This window comes from Centruroides sculpturatus, unplaced genomic scaffold (assembly GCF_000671375.1).
Source record: "Centruroides sculpturatus isolate CEXI.00-Female unplaced genomic scaffold, Cexi_2.0 scaffold672, whole genome shotgun sequence".
Lineage (NCBI taxonomy): Eukaryota > Metazoa > Arthropoda > Arachnida > Scorpiones > Buthidae > Centruroides > Centruroides sculpturatus.
In genome coordinates this window covers 437566-458862 of record NW_019384845.1, presented here as the reverse complement: position 1 = coordinate 458862, position 21297 = coordinate 437566, and the positions used below count along the sequence as shown (strand labels likewise).

At 29.7% G+C, this 21297-nt stretch overlaps 1 protein-coding gene across 1 annotated transcript in view; it reads right to left on the bottom strand.

Moving 5' to 3' along the window:
* Positions 1 to 7263: 7263 nt before the first annotated feature.
* Positions 7264 to 21297, bottom strand: part of LOC111630377 — a 20222-nt gene continuing 6188 nt past the window's right edge. Inside the window, exons 3-10 of the mRNA XM_023374467.1 lie at positions 20246 to 20282; positions 16957 to 17045; positions 14155 to 14336; positions 11915 to 11946; positions 11726 to 11787; positions 10183 to 10267; positions 8076 to 8140; positions 7264 to 7509 (exon numbers count right to left, since the gene is read on the bottom strand). Coding sequence (XP_023230235.1) covers positions 7309 to 7509; positions 8076 to 8140; positions 10183 to 10267; positions 11726 to 11787; positions 11915 to 11946; positions 14155 to 14336; positions 16957 to 17045; positions 20246 to 20282 — 753 coding nt within the window. The 3' untranslated portion in view covers positions 7264 to 7308. The remainder of the gene's footprint in view (positions 7510 to 8075; positions 8141 to 10182; positions 10268 to 11725; positions 11788 to 11914; positions 11947 to 14154; positions 14337 to 16956; positions 17046 to 20245; positions 20283 to 21297) is intronic.

Here is a 21297-nt window from a genome sequence, read left to right as displayed (position 1 = left end):
ATACAGTGTGTTTTTTAAGTTCTGCTGGATTTCAAAGCACTGTATCATCAGGCAGAACATTGCACCACCAAGAAATAACTTGTATAATAAGCCTGAAAATTTAAAATTTTTACATTCTGACATCAGCATCTCTTGAACAACAAACAGTTGGTTGTTTTCAAGATGGTGACTGTTCAGGAGAAAGCACAGTGTGTTCTGTGGTTTGATGAATTTAAATTGTGTGTTGCAATGCACAGAGTAAGACGTTATCTGGAAGAACAATTTGATGAGTGCATTATAAACTATTAACAGTAATAAGTAATTATACAAGCATATTTGCCTTGCTGTTACAATTTTTAGACAAATCATACATCTTTCCTGTTTTTAATTAACACTTAGAGCTCCAGAATGCATTGCGGCAATTTTCTTGCCCTCTTCAGCCGGATTACGTAATCATTTTAGAACTTTACAATATTAAATTATTAATCTCACAATATAGTGTTAATTGGAGTTGGAGATCTGGCATTGAACAACTGTATGTCACCATCATGCTTTGCAAGTGTAAGTAATATTTTACAAGTTATTTCATGATCTGATGTTCTGTCTGGATGATGCATGCAGCTTGTTGAAATCTGACAAGACTTAAAAAACACCTGTATTATGTTTTTTGTTTTAACTTTTATAAATACTAAAAAGTATGTTTGCATGCATAAGATATTCATATTGAACAGCAAATGGATTGGTACAGTTTTTGATCTAAAATTTTGTAATATTTCATTTTATATATATATTTTTTATATTTTATATTTAATTTCATTAAAACAATGATATTAATGAATAGTGATAAGTGAAGTATTTTTGATAAGTAATAGTTAATTCATACTTTGTAGATTGCAAATTGATTTTTGAAGCAAAATATTACTGTAATGTTTACTTTATTTACACTTTTTTCAGTTTTGACTGAAGCATTGTTTAAAGTGTTGTTCATTAAAACTCTGTGATTATATAGAGCAGTGTTTTTCAACCTTCTTGAATACGCGACCCCTTTACAAGTTAAAAAATTCTGGCAACCTCCTCCTAGGGCCATATTAAAACTATATCAGTGATTTTAAAAACTATGTATTTAATTTTCTTTCTGTTGAGACTAATTATTGTTGATTAAAGTGAAAATTTCAGAAGAATCGACAATAGCATGAAACTTCCTTTAATTATAACATTTGGCACAGGTAGCTGTTAACTTTTTTTTTTAGGGTTGGAATTTTCAGCTTCTACTTTTTATTTCTTTTTGCAAATCAGCTCAACACTTTTTACGCTATCATTTTCTGGGGTGGGCTGTAATTCTCATTGAAATTGTAGTTTTTTAATGTAGTGTAGGACCTACAAACACTTGTCTTTTTCTTTTACCCACAACCCACAGGTTGAAAAACACTGATATAGAGTATGCTTGTGAGAAAACTCTTGGGAGTTTACAATACGGTGATTTTGTTTATGATAAAACATAGTTTCTGAAACTTTTAATTTTTATTTAAAAACATGGCTCAATTTATGAATAAGATTCATTTCTAGGAGTCTCTCTATATGTTTTTCTTTGTTTATGTGTTAAATATTTTAATTACTTAAGAAAATAGAAATAATGCACAAGTTAAAAGAACAGCATATACAGTAGAGTGTCAATTATCCAAATCAATTGGGACTCGGAAAATCAATATTTCGATTTTATTATATAATATCAATATCAATATATTATATCAATATTATATAACCGATTATGTACGAAAAAATATATCAACCTATCCCATGTTGAAATTTTTCTCCATTGTGTGTCGCTTCGCATTGAATTTTCATCGATGTTAAGCCTAATGTAAACTTTTTAAAATAATAATCGTGACTATTGTATCGTTAAAAATTATTTCTTTATTTTGTACAAACATAATAAATATATTGAAAAATATAAAAACAGTAAAAATTTATACTTCAGAAGTTAATTTAGTATCAAAAATGTAAAATATTTGAGTAGCCCAAGATATAGCCAAAGATTGCCACCGCAGTGGCGAAAATTTAAATTTGCCGACTGGAATTCTTTCGGATAATTGACTTTCGGATAATCGACGCTCTACTGTAGTAGTACCCTTGCCAATTGTAAATAAGCTTGTATCCATAAATAGTTTCATTATCTTATTTAGAGTCTCTTTTTATAATGTCTAGCTTAATTCTTAAATCAAAGTTTTGTTTTTTATCATCATTGTTCATGATTATATACTACTAATTAAAAAGAAATACTGTATTAGCAGTGGCTGTACCACTGCTAATACAATATTTCTTTTTTGAACCATTTGATGATTACATTTTTAAACCACCAAATGCAGAGCTACAGAGCTACACTTAGGGTGCATTCAGAGTCATAGACTGGGCTAGGATCAGGCAATCCATTTGGACAAACTGTGATAATGGAGTATTGTCTGTTGACTGTGACTGTGTTGTCTATTGGCAGTCAATATCTGTGACCAGAAAGAGTTGTTCTCTGGATTACACCAAAGTAACAGACAAGAAGCAAGTTGTTGCATTCTTTTTATCTTTCCTCAGAAAGTTTTTAAACAAGAAATTTTTTAAACAAGTTTTTAAACAAGATGAAGAAACCAGTTCTGATGATAATTGTATTTTGTTATTAACATCTTTACAGTCATCTCACACTAATGCAAAGTTTATTGTTCTGGGAAAGCACTTGGTAAGATACATAAGGCAGTAATTATTAATAAAGATGATATAGTTTGCATCTGCAGAATATGAGCCTGAATTTCCTCAAATATTGCATGTTACAAAACATTCTGAACACAGAATTATTGACATCTATTATCTTGTTCACATTGTCAAATTGATTCCCAAACCCACCAGTGCTAACACTTACAAAAAATACAGACTGATCTGCCTTCTCCCAACTCTGGTAAAAGTGTTAGACAGTCTAATGATTAATAGGATCACATGGCATCTACGCAAGCATAGAGCCCTGCGTCAGAATCAGTTCGGCTTCTCTAAAAATAAAAGTACAGTAGATGCCATCCATCAAGTCATTAACTACATCCACCAGGCTAAACAAAACAATCAGCATATTACAATTATCACTATTGACTTTAGAGGCACCTTCAATCATGCCTGGTGGCCTTTTATCCTGCATACATTACATGCTCATCACTGCCCTCAAAATCTTTACAAACTTCTTCAGTCCTATCTTAACAACAGGAGTGCAGGTGTTTATACAACACAAAATAACATAGTCATACCCATCACTCAAGGCTGTCCTCAGGAATCCAGGTCTGGTCCTGGTCTCTGGTCTCTGGAACGTAGCCTATAACTATTCTGCACTTAAACAACATCCTGCCTCCTGACTGCCACATACAGGGCTATGTGAATGATACTATTATCCTAGCTTCACACAGGAACAGTGAACGCTTACAAGACATATGCAACAACATTCTCAATAACATTCACCAGTGGAGTATTAAGCATAGACAGTCCATTAACACAGACAAATGCAAAAGCATGATAGTTGATAGGAACACACCACTCGTCAGGAAGCTTACTTTGAATAGGTGCTCACAGAATAAAGCAAACAACGGAAATTAAATATTGAGGTGTTATTCTTGATGAGAGACTTAACTTCACTCCCTACATCAAATACAACACGGACAAAGCTAAAAAGACAGTCAATGCCCTCATTGGTATTGCTAGGAACACATGGTGCCTTAGCCTTAATGCTATTAAACTTATTTACAGAGGTGCAATTCAGCCAGCACTTACTCCTCTATGCCGCACAGGTCTGGGGCCATGTGGCCACCAAAGTCCATAACTGTAAAAACCTGTTATCTGTTCAAAGGATTGCAGCTCTCCACATTTGTAAGGCTTATAACAGGGCTGTCCAACTGGTCCAAATAATTTTTACGGCCCCCCGAGTACATTTTACTNGACATTTTCCAACAAACTGAAATGAATTTTCTTTGTTGCTAGACTAATTTATTAACACCTGCACCTAATTTCAAGGGCGGGAGAAGTGCCCGGGATGGATTCGAACGAGAGTTTAGACTAATTTATTATATTAGGAGGTAAAAACGTTGTTGAGATGGGTTCTTACAATAGTTTAGACCAGATACATTCGCGAAAGTGGTCGCTTATTACAGGTGTTATATGTTGTTCCGAACCAAAAATCGATGCCCACAGATCGATGTCGCATTACACAGGTGGTCGTTTAATACAGGTAACTTATACGAAGACTCTATGGGTAAACTATTCCATGCCAGAAATTTTTGCCCGTTTTGACAGGTGCCCGTCGAATGCAGGTGGTCGCCTAAGCAGTTTTCACTGTATTTAGTTTGCGTAACTTCACTTAACCTGGCTGAATACAGCAGCAACCTTCTTGGCCCCCGAAATGTTTGGTGAAGGAAATATGGCCCGTGGGCTATGATAAGTTGGACAGCGCTGGCTTATAAGACCACACCCACCAGTGCCCTTTTGGTAATGTCAGGATTGACCCCTATCAAATTAGAAATTAAACATTATTTGGCAGGAAAATCTTGTCACCTTACCCTAGTGAGATTATAGTGACTCGGATGTCAACAAAATGATTAAAATAGGTAAGATTCCCCCAAGTTTGACCTTGATCGATGATATCAAAAAATTCAGCATCAACAAAAATACCCTCCCAACTTATGACTACCATCCCTCCCACCAGCTTGCCCCTGACATTTACTTTATAGATCCAGGTGATCATTCCATGTTTAGGATTTATACTGACGGTTTCAAGATGGGTGACAACGTGGGTGTGGCTTTTGTAGTTTACTCTGACTTAAACCATCAGCTTCACAACACTTGCTTCCATCTAGGTTAGGTTAGGTACACACTGCTCAATAACACAGGCAGAAACTTTAGATATTTATATGAGCTTAATTCACATTGTAAGGAACCAAGTCCGAGCGTTATTTTTAGTTACTTTTATTTTTGCTTATTATCCTATTTTTGTTTGGGGCTTATGTTTTGTTAGGATGAAGGTTTCCTCACCATTCACCTTACAAACTTAAAAATAGAAGAGAAACCAACCACCAACGAGAGAAAAGTGCCATAGGAAAAACTCACGAACATTTGCACTCTCGAGCGGAGAAAAGGGGGAGACTCCACAAGCATAACTTAGGACCTTGCTAAACCTTAAAGAATAAAAACATCCCAAAAATTGTCAAAAAGAATAATGTAAAAGGTTAGCGAGTATTGTCGGAAAATAGGCTGCCAGACAAATAGAAAAAGTTTGTTAGCAAATAAGTATGTAAATGAGGGGAGTGATTGCATTCAGAATTGTGATGTCACCTCACAGTATAAAGACCGAACCTCAAGTGAAGATGGATGAGGTGAGCTTCTGTTAGCAATGAGCGTGGTGAGCTTTGTAGCAGTAAATGAGAGAGAGGTGTCCGATAGGATAAAATAGTTCCAAGGCAAGTTTGAAGTTATTCGATTTGTGGATCGAAGATTAGGGAAAGTCTTGAGTTGAGGAAAAGGGTTCCTAGTATATTCAGGTGACGATTAGGATCTTTAATTCATAAGAATTATTGTATATAAGTCAAGTCTTTGAAATTTTGTCGAATTCCAAAGGGGAATAGAATTAAGTTAGAAAATAGATTGAATTGAGTTTTGTCAGGTTGATTCTTATTGATTTTCATTGAATAAATTGTTATTTGATTTTTTACTAAATTCTGTATATAGTTATTACTAGAATTTTATTAAATATTGGATTGTTATTGACTAACTTTGTCATTATTTAATTTGGTGCATGCTTAAAATCCAGGCCTGGCACACTAACGCGTATCTGTGTAAAGTACCCGTTAGGGAACAGCTATTTCCGGCACACAGTCGTGTCGATAATCGTTGTAGAAAGTCGGAAAAATAATATAGTGCTTTACAACATTAGGTGTAGGGAGGACAAAAGACACTACTTAACACTATTGCATTTATTCTGACAGTAGGATGGCTTTACACAGGATTGCAAAGTCTGATAGCTACTTAAAACTCATCCATCTCATACACTACATTTTTAGATACTTAAACATTAGAATAGATTTCCAATGGGTCCTGGGTCATGCGGGGGTTCTTGGCAACGAGACTGCTGACCATCTTGCTAAACAAGCTGCAAAGTCTTCAGTCACTAGTATTTTCAGTTACATTCCTACCTCGTACATCAACAATCATGTCAAGAGGCAAAACTTCATTCTCTGGCAAGACAGCCAGGACCATGACACCACTGGTTTACCTAAACTTCCATCCCCAAGGTTGACACTACTGCGATTCTTCATCACTTTTATCCTAGTTACACCCTCACTCAGCTACTTACAGGACTCGGCAACTTTAAGCAATATTTTCATAGATTTAACCTTGGGGACAGTCCACAATGCAATTATGGTATTCAGGAGGATCAAACACCGCCGCAATAGGTATAATCACATTAGGGATATTTTAATGAGAGCTGCTATTCTTGAAAGGTACAACTGGCCTTGCAACCTGCACCAACTCATTCACATGTGTACAATGTTCTATCATCTACTCACATTCATATCACTTAGTGGGGCTCTTGAGAACACTCACTCCAGGGACACGGATGGCAATTAGCTTTCTCTTACTTTGTTTCAACTGTCGGTATATAGCTGCCTGTCAACTTTGTATTTTAATTCTTATTTTCTGTCTTCTTTTTCAGTCTAAATTCGGTTAGTTAGGTTAGGTTAAGTTGAATTAGATTAGGGTTTGTTAGCTTTAATTGTCTGATTAGATTCATCCTAGGTTATGGTAGGTTAGTTTAGTTAGTAAGTTAATGTTTAAAAAAATAAAAATTTTAAAAATTTTGGGGTCTTGCTCATTCATCTCGTCTAGTTTGCTTTTTGCACTGTCTTTCTAGCTGTTAAGTAGCATTAAGTAGTTAGGTCTTCCTACTAACAGCCACTTGGCACTAACTTCTACACTTAGCTATTGGTGTTCACTACACTCAGGTTTTCTTTTAGAACCTTCAGGGGACTATGGCCTTGCAGCCTAAAAACTGCATGCCAACATCATAGAGGGTACTGTAGTCTTATGTGTATGCCATTTAGAGGGATCCTACCTTTCTCTATCATCTATCTCCTCTCCTTCCCTCCCTCCTTCCCCTCCCCTTTCCATTAACCTATTTTCTGCCAGCTAAACACTTTGTGTACGGTTGATGTCTTTCTTGTATGTATGTATGTATCTTGATCAAATGGAGACTCACTGCCCCAGCATGAGTATATGAGCATATGGACTAGACTGGATCACAACCACATTATGTTATCAACTCCTCCTCTGAACACTGTCAGGCATTCCAAGCTTCAACCATAAATGGGATGATCTATGCCAAAGTGACTTGGTTGAACTGGTCTCCAATTCTGAATGCACCCTTAATGGTGTTAGGGCCAGGAATGTTAATAAATCAAGAGATTCCTGTATTTTGCATAATGGCTGAATTAACCAGAACTGTTTTTCTGATATATTCTGAAAAATTTTTGAAACAATAGCATTAATAAAAGCTAGACTTTTTCAAGTTATATTTTAGGACTATTTTTGTTGCATATTATTAATATGACTGTAGAATAATCATGTAATTTGATAAATATTGGTTCAAATAAATATTAAATTTAGATTAATTCAAATCATGAATACGAGAAAGTGTACTAAATAGCATTAACTAATGCATTTGCTATTCATGAATATCTCTAGTTATCTAATAAAAGAATATTGTTAGTTTTTAAATTTGTTATATTGCAATTTTATAATGTATTTATTCTTAAACTTACCATATAGACTTTTTAGCAAATTAAATATTGTAATAGTTATGATTAAACTTTTTGAGAATATTAAAATTTGTTGCCTCTATATAGATAGAAATAAGAAAAGTTTCTTACTGTTCTTACAAATATGGAAGAACTGATATCTAAGGGAAGAGAAGAAGAAAGAGAAGAAAGTTCCCAAACAATTCTCTGTTCCTTTTATGAAAAGTAATTTAAAATCAGCATATTAAATTTCTGAAAATATGAAAATGATGCAGATTGTTCACTTACTTGTTTTTCTATTGTTCTATCATGCTGGCGTACAAATGCATAATAATGACCAAAAGGTCCATCAACTGAAAAAAAAAATAATAGTAAACATATACTCAAAATGTGACGGGTTACCAATTAATAGAATAGATCTGGCTATTATAGATTATAGCATAAATGTAATTTGATATTTATGAATAAACATAAACTACACAATTTCAATTTTAAAAAAATTTGCAAAATATATTCAGCATATTTTTGATTTGTATTTTAAATTATTCTCATGACTTTGGCATGATTTAATTATAAGAAATTTATAAATTGACAAAAGATCAGATAAAAGTTTTTTAAATTTAGCCGTGCTTAAGCACACGTATACATGTGAATATATTAATATTTCATGCTTGTAAATTTGTAAGACCAATTTTAACAACAAAAATAAGAAAATTAACATAAAAAAATAAATCATTTTATAGTAAAGGAAAATTCATTTAGCAAACAATATAAACTGTGAAGCATTTTATGGAAAGAAGGAACGACCAGGCAAATTATACATCAAATAATTTTGAGATGTGATGCATCCAATAGTACAATTTACAAGAAAAAATGGTTATCTTATGGAAAAATTGGCTCAGAAACAAATACCAAATGCTATTGCATCTTGGGATACTTGGTTTTGGTCCTTACTGAAAGACATGTTCCGTCATCCAAATTGGGAATGAAAAAATTACTGTGAATAGATTAAACTGGGAATCAAAGCCGATACAGTTCTTTTTATTCTAAAATACACATGGTTGCAGGAAAAATACTGTTTGAAAAAAATAAGAAAAGTTCTCAATGTTGATGATGATATGTATATTCCACTTGACCAAGAAATTCCTGGAGGAAAGTTTTTCCATGATTTAGAACATTCTGTCCTGACTGCCAGTTTGCATTTTTAATTCTGATTCAAATTAACAAAGCAGCAGATAATTTTATAGGCACAGGAATATTTCCAACCCATATTATGCAGATGGAACTATCAATACATAAATATATAGTTTCAATTAAAATAACTGACATTATTTTGCATTAAAAATACATAGAAGAAACTAAAACGTTTTCATGTCTCCATCATGTCTAATCACCAACAACAAACAGTCTTCCTTTACAGAAACAACCTTTTATTAGAGACATATTTTTATGGAGATGTAGCCTCTAATAAAATATTGTTTCTGTTAAGGAAGACTTTTGTTACTGGTGATTGAATGGATATGATGGAGATATGAAGACATTTTAGTTCCTTCCGTATACTTTTAGTATAAATATATCTTAGGAATCAATTTTTCTTTATGCATTAATTTTTCATATTCTGGCACTATCACTGACCAAATTTTTTTCAGAACATGGCAAGTGCCCATTATATAAGAATGTGGTCAACTATCTGGAGTCTACAAGCATTCACTTAATTAATATACAGTATTGACCAAGATTAGTGCTTTTATGTTCACAGGCACCAGTGCTAGTCAATACATCCCTATACTACTTGAACAAATCCTATCTGCTCATGTTAAATACTGTAATATTATTACTGTACTTCTAATGTGCTAAAATAAACAATTATTTTTTATTATGAAAATTAAAACCATAATAATTGTTTCATAATTGTCATTTTTATTTATGAAATAGCATATCATAGATTAATACTTTTATCCATTTAAACAGTTTACTTTTGTCAGTTTATTTTATAAACACATTTAACTAAATATTTAACTTCTAGTAAAAAAACTTTTGTTACTAGAAGTTACACATTTAGTTAAATGTGTTTATTAATTCATTCCAGAACTGAGAAGAAGATAATTTTAGTCAATTTATTTATTGAACAATATCTACTATTTGATATACTATTGGACACTATAGATCAGCACTGGTCCCTATAAATATGAAGGTCAGGTCCTTTGGTGCCTCTGGAAATTTCTCCAAATTCACCCTATTATTTAAGATATGAGAAACATTGCATATAAGATGATAATTTTTTAACTTTTAAATAATTTATTTTACATGTTTTCTTTGATGATTTTAAATTAATTAATTCAATTTTCAATCATCATCATAATTATATATTAATATAATTAAGGAAACTTTTTACCTTCCATATCCCATGTTTCAAATTGAAGAGGTTTCAAACATTGTTTATAAAAATTTGCCAAAACGTCATCTTTTACATGAGGAGACTAAAATTTAAAATATAATAATTTTTTAAATGGAAAAGACAAATTTTATTAATAATGATAAATAATTACACAAATTATGATGAGTACTTAATTTTATTTTTGAAAATTTAGCTAATGAAATTTTCAAACAACTAACTTTACTCTTTAAATTATTATAATAACCAAATTCCAAAACTTTTTCTTTATTTCTTATAGAATAATTTCAAAAGAAAAACTGCTATATCAAATTATGTATAAAAAAAATCAAAAAACAAATTTTAAAAATAGTGTTATATAATTTTTTAAAGTGATAAAATTTATCTGAAAGGGGAGAGAGATTATTCAAATTATATCTGTAATTTAATTTATATTATTTTAAACTACTTCTCCAATAAAGGTAATTAATAATAAAAATTCAATATATACAGAAAATAAAGATTAGTTGCTAATATATTTCTATGGTCATCATCAAAAAAAAAAAAAAAAAAAATTCTATTATTCAGAGCATTAGAATTATCTTCACTTGTTTACTTTATAACTATACTTTAATCCAGTAAAAATTATAATGTAAATAAACATATTCAACTAGTTAACATCATTTACATAAACAACTTCAATCCAGTAAAAAAATGTTAAGTTTTGACATTCAATTAGGGATTTAAAATTAATAAAACTTTTATTATTACTATTAATAAAAACTAGTTAACCAGCTGAATGACAAGTATATTTTAAAATTTCACAAAAGAAACACAAAATCCTTATCAACTGTCCATATCACATTCTGGGAACAAACAGTCTTATGGCAGAGTTAACCTTTTACTATAGACTTTTATCCATCTCAATACGTAAAACCTACAATTATAGGTGGATAAGAGCTTACAATAAAAGATCTATTCTGCCATAAGACTTTGTGTTTCTTCAAAAATATTTTTTGTGAAATTGTATTATTACTGTTGTAAAGTTTTTCAATAGAATTAGAAGTCTTTGCATTAATCAGTTTATCATAACAGTGTTAAGTAAATAGAAAAATATCCTGCTTTTCAGAATTTAATTTTTGTAAAATGAAATCTGTTTTTTATTATTTTGGCAGAAAGAAAAATATTCCAATAGAACTACAAAGTGACATTTAGTTTTATCTCTTTGTGGTTAATATATTTTATGAACAAAATATGACTGAGTTTTGTTTACATTTGCAAAGACAAAAGTGTTATCAGATCCATACATAATCTTTATTAATTCATAATGAATATCATATATTTTTTTATACATAAGACTATATTGTCAAAATACACTAATTACAGCTAAAGTTGATGGACAATTAGTATTTACATATAATATAATAACTGATTTAAAGATATATGATTATAATCGCAAATTAATAATATTTTTTTAAATATTCTTGATGTTTTTATTTGTTACTGAATTTATATCATATATCAATTTATTCTGAAAAAATAAAAATTTTCTTGTTAAACTTACCTGTACTGTTTTATATTTTAAAAGTATATCTTGTGATATTTGTGATTGCTTTGGTATAAAATCTGTAAATTCAAATTAAAAAAAAAATACTTAATTGGTCAATATTCCATAATGTAAAACAATAGATAAAACTTTTTATAATGAAAATATAATTAAAGTTCAATCTTAATTGTGTAATAAAATATTTACCTGTAACAGTTTTATACAATGAAGAAAAATCTCTAAAATAAAAGTGAAATTTTTTAAAATTATAATTTCTATCTAAATAAAATCTATATTTAAAAATGTTTCATAAATAATACATTATTTTAAACTTTACTATTTATTTAAAGAAATGAAATCTTAAAAACTGTTGTGTTTATGATGCAATTTATTTATTTATATTTAATTAGAAAACATAATAGTAGTCATACTCAACATTAAAGTCAATTATTCCATTAAAAATCAAAAATAATTTTGTTTTTTAAAAAGAATAAAAAGTATTGTGCCTAAGATAATAATATTGTTTAGTTAATTTTTGATGATTTTATTCTAACAGATTACAAAATTGTAATTTTGTTAATCAGAGATTAGAAGAATGAATAATTAGCATTAAAAAGTAATGCTACTTTAACTTGTATTATTTTCATTATTCTTATTTTATTATTTAGAAGAAATTAGTTAATAAAATAAAAATATTAAATAAAGAAATAAAGTTAGCTTGCTAAGAATCTTATCTCATAATTGGATTAAATGCCAACTGTTGTTTTTTGGGAAGAAAAGTGAAGCTTCAATTGTACTTGCAGAATATTTTAACAAGTGTTATATAACAGAGAGGGCCAACAAGTCGATCGCGATCAACCGGTTGATCACTTGTGATGTCTTGACTTAATGTGTTACATTTGTAACTGAACATAATGCAGAAAACACAACTGTAGTGATACTGGACCTCTGCATCTTTCTCAGATGCGGTTTTGTTGGTCCATGTGCAATCCATTTGCATACAGTTGTAAAAGGGGAATAAGAAATGTAGACAAAGGATCATAAAACCGAAAAAACGAAAGGTGGGGAGAGGGACAGAGAGAGTAGGTCAGGTAGAGAGGAGGAAGGGTAAAGTGGTGGTCTCCGAAAGTGACAACGTTGAATTTCAATTTTTCTTCTGTTTAAATGTAAGTACCTTTCCTTCATATTTTAAATCAAATTGTGGCTTTTCTTACCTATCTAAACATAGTATGTATTTCACACCTCCCTCTCGCCATTTAGATTATGCCTATGACAACAAGTCAACCGCAACACATTTTAAAGATAAAAAATAGATGTTATGTACACAAAAGTTGGCAACCCCTATTATATAAGATTAAAAATCAAAACAGAGCAGCAATGTGATATGACAATTTTCTTGCATCTGCATCTACCATCAGAAGAAAATTACTGATTGACGTTTGATTGAAAGTTTATTTTTGATCAGTAAAGTTTATAAACTAAGTCTACATTAAAACCATTTTTGTGATTATTAGATGTAAATGTATACATAATACTTATAATGTATTTCCTTGATTCTAAAGCATACTTTTTTAAATCTGTTTTTACTTATAGAATAGAAATGCATCTTACATTCACAGTCTAAAACGATAATCTGAAATTACATGTGACGTATTATTACCAATAATAAACATTTTGGCATGTCAATAGTCACATTGTTCAAGTGAACTTTGCTAGTAATAAGCATTTAATTTAAATTTCTTTTTGACATTTAAAATACTTTTGTCAAGATGATGATATGATGTACTAAAAAAAAATTATGGCAGATACAGAAGAATATGGAAATAACACTGCTGAATATTGCCTTTCATGGAATTTGTATCATTTTTCCAACTGTTTGATTTTTTTACTTAACAAAACTTAGGAAAAACTTTTAAATAATCAATTTTATTTCTTTAAAACTTAAAAATATGTTTTCACTTATCTCTTTTATTGTCTATGACACTGTGTATTAAAGTTTATTTATTTTATAAACTTTAAAAAAAGCTTTATTTATTTATTGCCAATATTTTATATGAGAAAGAGAGAGAGGTTTTCTAAATTTTTAGAGTTTACTTTAAAACATAATTCACAAACTTATTTTTGGAAATATCTGGATGCAATTGTTATTACTTATTTTGTAAAGATTAAATCTGCAATTATATTACATGATTTCAAGTTAATTTGTACAAGGTTTGCATTCTACTATTTTAATTTGCAGCAAATACTGTAATAAACCAAACCTACACAACTTTCTTGCTTGTAAACTAAATTCTAAACTTCATACACATCAGACAAGGCATGGAATCATATAATAGTTACAGATTCATACTTTAGTTAAATATGATAATCATAATAAAATCATAGATTCATAAATTAATTAAACATCTTAAAACTAATTTTTAATTTGAAATTAGATAAATTTAAACCTTGCCAATCTTTCTTCAGAAAATCGATCTTTTACTGTTTGTAAGACCCCAGATGAATATGCCTCATTTTCTTCTGGAACATTTTTATGTTTAGGTGAAGAAATTTTAGGTGAATTTTTACTCATTCCAGGAATACAGCCATTTGCTGCAACTTTACCTAAACGTTCTAATATCCCATTAGACTAGACAAAATTAAACAAAATATTTATCAAATATGATGCAAATAATAAGAATTACAAATTCTTAAAATAATAGAATAATATAAATTTAGAATAGAATAAAATATATCTTTTATAATATAAAAATAATTGAAAACTTACAAAATGTAAGAAGCTTAGTACAATATAGTGACAGCTCATAGATTCAGAAAATGGTGGCGGCCAGATTATAGAATTTTAACATAAATAACAAAACAAAAATAAACCATGCAAAATTAGGCATGTTTTTTATCTGTTTATTTATAGGTTTATGGTATTAAATTATCAATGTTATGAAGAATACCATGACAGGTTCAAAATATGTAAATACAGTAAGCACTAGCATAAATAATAATGAAAACTGAAAAAATTTTTAAGAAGCCCTTAAAATTGAAACAAATGCAATAAAAATGAATATATCAAACAACAAAGCCTGATTTGTATATAGAAACATAACGATTGCCTTAAATAATCAGGCTATAACTCCACTAATTTAATGCTTAATACTAAGTAATTTGCTACTAGAGGTAGACGTTAGGTTCCATCTCTTAACTAAATTAATAATTATAATTTTAATAATTTAGAATCATCTGGAAGAAAAAAATTATTAAACTTATAATCATTAATTTAGTTAAGAGATGGTGCCTAACATCTACCTCTAGTAGCAAATTACTTAGTATTAATCATTAAATTAACAGAGTTATAGCCTGATTATTGAAGGCGATCATTTGGTTATGCTTCTGTAAAAATGAGTAAAAGCAATACATAAACATATGATTTAATATACAGTAGAGCGTCGTTTATCCGAATCAACTGGGGACTGGGGTGGTTCGGATAACTTATTTTTCGGATAACAGATTATGTACGAAAAAATACCTTAACCTATCCCATGTTGAAATTTTTCTCCATTGCGTGTCGCTTCGCGTTGAATTTTCGTCAATGTTAAGCTTAATGTAAACTTTTTAAAATAATAATCATGGCTATTGTATTGTTAAAAGTTACTTCTTTATTTTTTACAAACAAAATATATATATATATTAAAAAATAAAAACAAAAAAATTATAGTTTAGAAGTTAATCTAGTATCAAAAACGTTCAATTCAGCATGACACACAGTCCTTGGAATAACACCACACAAAAGTGTCAGTGCTGCCAGCTATAACACACACATCAACAAAAAAAATATTGGAGTAGCCCAAGATATAGTCGAAGATTTCAGCGCCACAGCACTAGCGAAAATTTCAATTTGCCGACTGGAATTCTTTCGGATAACCGACGTTTCGGATAAACGACGCTCTACTGTATTTAATTATTACCAATTCATTGGAAATACCATTTAATTAAAACAAAATCATTTATATAATAAATTCTCAAATATTTTTGGACTGTTTGCTTGTCCTAGGGATCATCATAATTAAAGTTACAAAATTATTTCTTAAAATATAAATTTAAAAAATTTTTTCTTTTCAATATACATTTAACAATTCTATCCTTTCTGAATGCTCGATTATAATTTAGCAACTTGTAAAACATTAAAATTTCTTAACTATTCTGAACAACTGTATTATATTAATAATTAAAAATAAATAGAAATCAAATAACCAATTTTTATATAAATTAAAGTTATAAGCAAAATATTAAAAACTTAAAAATATTTATAACCAAAGATAAATTATGCTATAATTTTGTTTTGCTGATTGCAACTGTCCTCTGAAAATGAATAAATTGAAAGCATCTGGAAAATTTTGTGTAATGATTTGTTCCAATAAAACAGTGTTTGTAATTTAAACTGTAGCTGAAGAAAAATATATACAGTAGAACCTCAATTATCCGGACCTCTATTATCCGGATTTTCGATTATCCGGATTGTTCGAAATAAACAAAAATTTGACGAATTTGCTGATTTGCACTTGGCGAATTACGATACTGTTTATGTATGTGATGGAATGCATAATTTTTTTTTGTTTCAACAACATCTCACCCGGCACAGTGGTCGTAAACTCTTAAATATATTTTGCGTCGTAATAAATATATAATTTGACATACGTATTTATAAATACAGTAACTTATATTCAAATTATATGATTTCTATGACCAAGTGCGGCATTTGGGCAACTTGGGCCACCGCCTATGCCTCGCTGTCCAAAGGGCCTCACTCCTCGAAGGTTTATGCATTACTTAAAAGCTGCGAACGCGACGAAAAAATTTTACTTGTCATAAAACGATAAATAGTTTATCAAATTTTTATTCATAAAAATGCAGTTTCAACTGCTTTTTATTTTATAAAATGCGTCTTCTTGCGTCACCAGAGGGCCTTTTAAACAATAGGTAGTCTGTTAGCACTGATCAGTAGTAGTTCAAATTCAATACGAACGTTTGTTTCTTGAAAATTTGATCACGATTTAAATACAGTATTTATTTTTAATATTACCGATATGGCATCGAAAAGAAAACGTGTATTATCATTAAAAGACAAATTAAAGTATTTGTTTCGATTATCCGGATTTTTCCTTATCCGGACTACCTTTATCCCCAATTAGTCCGGATAATCGAGGTTCTACTGTATGTATTTTTAACTATTTATATTAATAATAATAAAATTGAACCTTTTCAGCTAATTTTTCCAACTTTTGTTGAATACTTATTGCTTGATAAGGTAGTGTTCCCAATAAAAAGATGAGATGAGGTTGACTTGCTGAAATATACATATTCAATTTAAAATCTGATATATTAATAGTATATAAATGAATCAACAATTTGAAATTCATTTCAAATATAGTAACAATGTATATACATTATTTAATAATGTAAGATGAATACATGTATAGTACATAGAACAAGAGGCAAGAAAAATTTACCTGACGTATAATACTCCTCCATATTATTTTATTTATAAACATTTTATTATAAAAATTGTAAATAATTAATAATTGTATTCTCTATTCCTGTAATATGCCAAAAATAATGTAAAAAACTGAAGACAGGAATATTTTTTCTAAATTTTCATTATTTCCAATGTAAAATATCTGATCTGATTTTATAAATGATAAAGAATGCATTTATGTTCTTTTACTGTCGAGAACTACATTTTTCTCATTTTTAACCAATTACAGTAGAGCATCAATTATCCAACCCCTGATTAACCGTCACATCGGTTAACCGACCGTTCTAGTCGGCAAATTTCAAATGTCCGTTAGTGATGTGGCATTACAACATTTGGCTATGTCTTGGCTACTTTAATATTATTTTTCTTTTAATTATGTGAAACCGTGCTTTGAAATTCATTTCTGCTTCTAACACAATAAAGTGCTATAAATTAAGACACTTGGCGGTTTAAGATGAAAAAAACCGCCAAGTGTCTTAATTTATAGCACGTTATTGTGTTAGAAGCAGAAAAGAATATTATTTTTGTTAAATTTTTGCATGTTTTATCTGGCACCAATGGCTTGACCATTGAAGGGAGGCCAGTATTTAAATGAGACTTAATTTTCTAATTATGAGTGGTTGTTTATTTCGTGAGCAATAAAACAATTTAAAAATAATTTTTAATGATACAATAGTGACGATTATTATTTTAAAAAAAAATTTGTTAGGCTAAACATCAATGAAAATTCAACGCAAAGTTGGTTAATAGCGATATACTAATAAACTAATTACATGGGATATACTAATATCCTGATATACTATACTAATAATGTATTTTTTCCTTCTTTTCGGTTATCCGATTTTTTCAGTTATCTGACCAACCTGAGTCCCCAATTGAGTCAGATAATCGATGCTCTACTGTAATACATTATTGAGTCATTCACTCATATTACTTTTCTTATAAAATTGAGAACAACAATCCTATAATTGTTGATAATTCTTTTTTAAGATCCAGAATTCTCAATAGAATATCTTTTCATCAAGACAAACCTAATCTATTTACAGTAAAACCTTGTTATTTGAAAACTCAAGAAACCAAAAAAACACGACTTCAAATTATCTGATTTGAATTATCCAAACTTTTCTTTAATCAAATTTTTTTGTAATTCTCAAATCAAATTATGATATTGTCTTATATAATTTTGTTTGATGGAACATGGCAATGTAACATGTGGAAGATTTGTAAGCAAAAAATGCCTTCTGAGATGATTTTTTACAGGAAACTGGCCCTTATTTAGGAGTTAGACATGTAAAGAAAATCTGAAAAACTCTGAAGCCAGCATGAACTCACAACTAATTACTAGTATTTAATGATTTTATCTACTTTGACAACTGTGGGCTTAAAAATAAAAGGATCATTTCTTAATGTGTTTCTATGATATCTATTCAATGAAGTTCTTGAAGTAAAGATTTTAATTTTACATAAAAAGTACATACAAAGCTCTGGGTGCCAGAGTTAAAAATCACAAGCTGTATGTCATCAGATAAAGAAAAAGTACACCATTCTTAGAAGATGCAGAGATTAGGGAAATGAAAATTTTTACTTTAATGTCAGTACAGTACAAAATCTCTCTACCATAAAGAATGTTATATATATATATCATACCCTTTATAACTTATGACAAATGCAACCCCTCTAGAACAAATTTTCATTTAATAACATACAGTTGAGTCTGCATAAGTTGACATCCCAAGGGAAAGTGAAAATGTGTTATTATCCGATATGACGACTAAAGTGAAGTTGAAAAAAATCACAATACTACAATTAGGAAAATACAGTAGTGCAATGTACCTCTCTGACCATCCATCACTGTCACTGAAGTTGGTTTCTACTCCAAGTACCCCAGCAATTTCCATCGCCTTTTGTTTCAGTATCGGTCCCCAGATTCAATGAACGAATTTGCTTTAGACAACATACAAGAGCATCTTCAATATCTTTGTATGGCGACTTTCTCTGGCGTTTTCGAGACAGCCGCGACGAAAATCCAAAAAAAATTTCTTTATTTCTTCTTTTGAAATTAAGAAATTTTGTTTTTGGAAGTTTTTTTGTTTTGCAAATTCGGCTTGCGAAGTTTTCTTACGTTCAAATTCAGAAACAAGTTTGTATTTTTCCTTCAGCATAAGCATTGTTAGCTTATGCTAACAATGCTTATGCTGAAGGAAAAATACAAACTTTTTTTTTTAACAGAAACATGAAACAGGTGCTACAAATAATGCTTGACATGAGAAAATGCAAAATCAGATTCTGCTGTGACGTTGATATAGATTGTATATTTTCTTTTTGTTTATCTGTTATTATTTTATACAAAAATACATAAAATGTTAAGGCATTTTTATTAATATGTATATATTAATAAATAAGTCAACTCCCCTCCTGAGAAAAATGAGTTCACACCGCACAGTGTGGTGTGAACTCAATACGGTGAGTTAAATAGTGTCGAGTAAACCAGAGTTTTTTAACATTAATGCCTATGTAAGTCAGCTGAGACCACAGAAAACTGACTACTTAACCGATGGTGTCGAGCTATACCTATGATGACTTATGCAGACTCGACTATATTTTTATTTTATCATTCATAAAAAATGTATCATAAAAATAAAAAAAATGAAGATGTTGCTGATATTTCTGATTAAGATGAACAAAAATTTTGAGATGATGATGACATTTTGTAAAAAAATATGCCTTCGTTTCACTAAAATTAATATTAACATGTATTACAGTACTTTTAATTGTGATTATTAGTTAATTATTGATCAGAAATAAATTATTTATTGCTTTAATAGACATATTTCTCTTAGTAATGAAAAAGAATACTATACTTTTGTTAACTTTCAGAATGTAACTTTGTTTTGTATAGCATGGATGTGCATAACATGGCACTTTTTTAGAATATAACTACCATGTTATATGAGAGATACCTGTATTTTTAAATAACTGTATAAAAAAAAATATAGGAAATTTAAGCTTACCAATTTCTTTAATAAGATCAATAACTGTTTTGTAGAGCTGTAAGAAGTAAATTTTTCAAAATAAAAACTTTAATAAATAAATAAATAAATAAATTAATTAATTAATTAAATAACTGTACACATATAAATTTTAAATATAAAATACAAAATATTTAGAAATTACCATATATTTTCTAATAAATGACAAACTGTCTATTTTTTTTCGGCTCTTAACTGCATTGTTTATTAAAATAAATACAGTATTCTATTATTTAAAAAAAATTTAATCTAAAATTATCTCATTACTAAAGGTTATAAAAGATGGTGACTCTTCCTATCCTTACTAAAATTACTTAAATTTGTTACTTACTGGTTTGGCTTAAATAAAACCAAGAAATTTATTGTTTGGCTTTAACTTTAACTCAATTAAATTATAGTCAAGTCCGCATAAGTCGCCATCCCAAGGGGAAGTAGAAATGTGTCGAGTTATCCAATATGACGACTCAAACAAAGTTAAAAAAACAAAAATACAATTAGGAAAATACCGTAGTGCTTACTTTATACAGTACATGCAATGTATCTCTCTGATAGTGGTGTGCCATGACATTTGATGATAGGGCAGTAGTGTTTCTGTAAGAAGCTGACATCCAGGGGCAGTCAATTGCACGTCAGTGATGGTCTAGGATTCATTTGTATCATTTATTCGATAAGCCAGTAAAAACCATAGACTTCTCTAAATGCACCCCTTCCTACCCATGCTCGAGTCTGACTCGAGCAAGGTTCATAGCGTTACAAAAATCCAGGCGTTTGGGCCCCCCGAAAAAAATTTTTTTTTTGATTTTTGGAATGTTTTTTAGGTCCCCAAATTTTCAAAATTTTTTTCCCGTGCGAAAAAATTTTATAGCGATTTTAATCAACCTTTAATGACGCACGCTTCACGCTTTATTGCTTTTTAATTGTTTTTTAATGGGACTTTTTTATCAAATTTATTTCATCGTTCTAAAGTTGTAGTGCACTGATTTTCCTTCGGTAAAGTTATTTAAAGCTAGTTTCTGATGTCAAAAACGACCTCC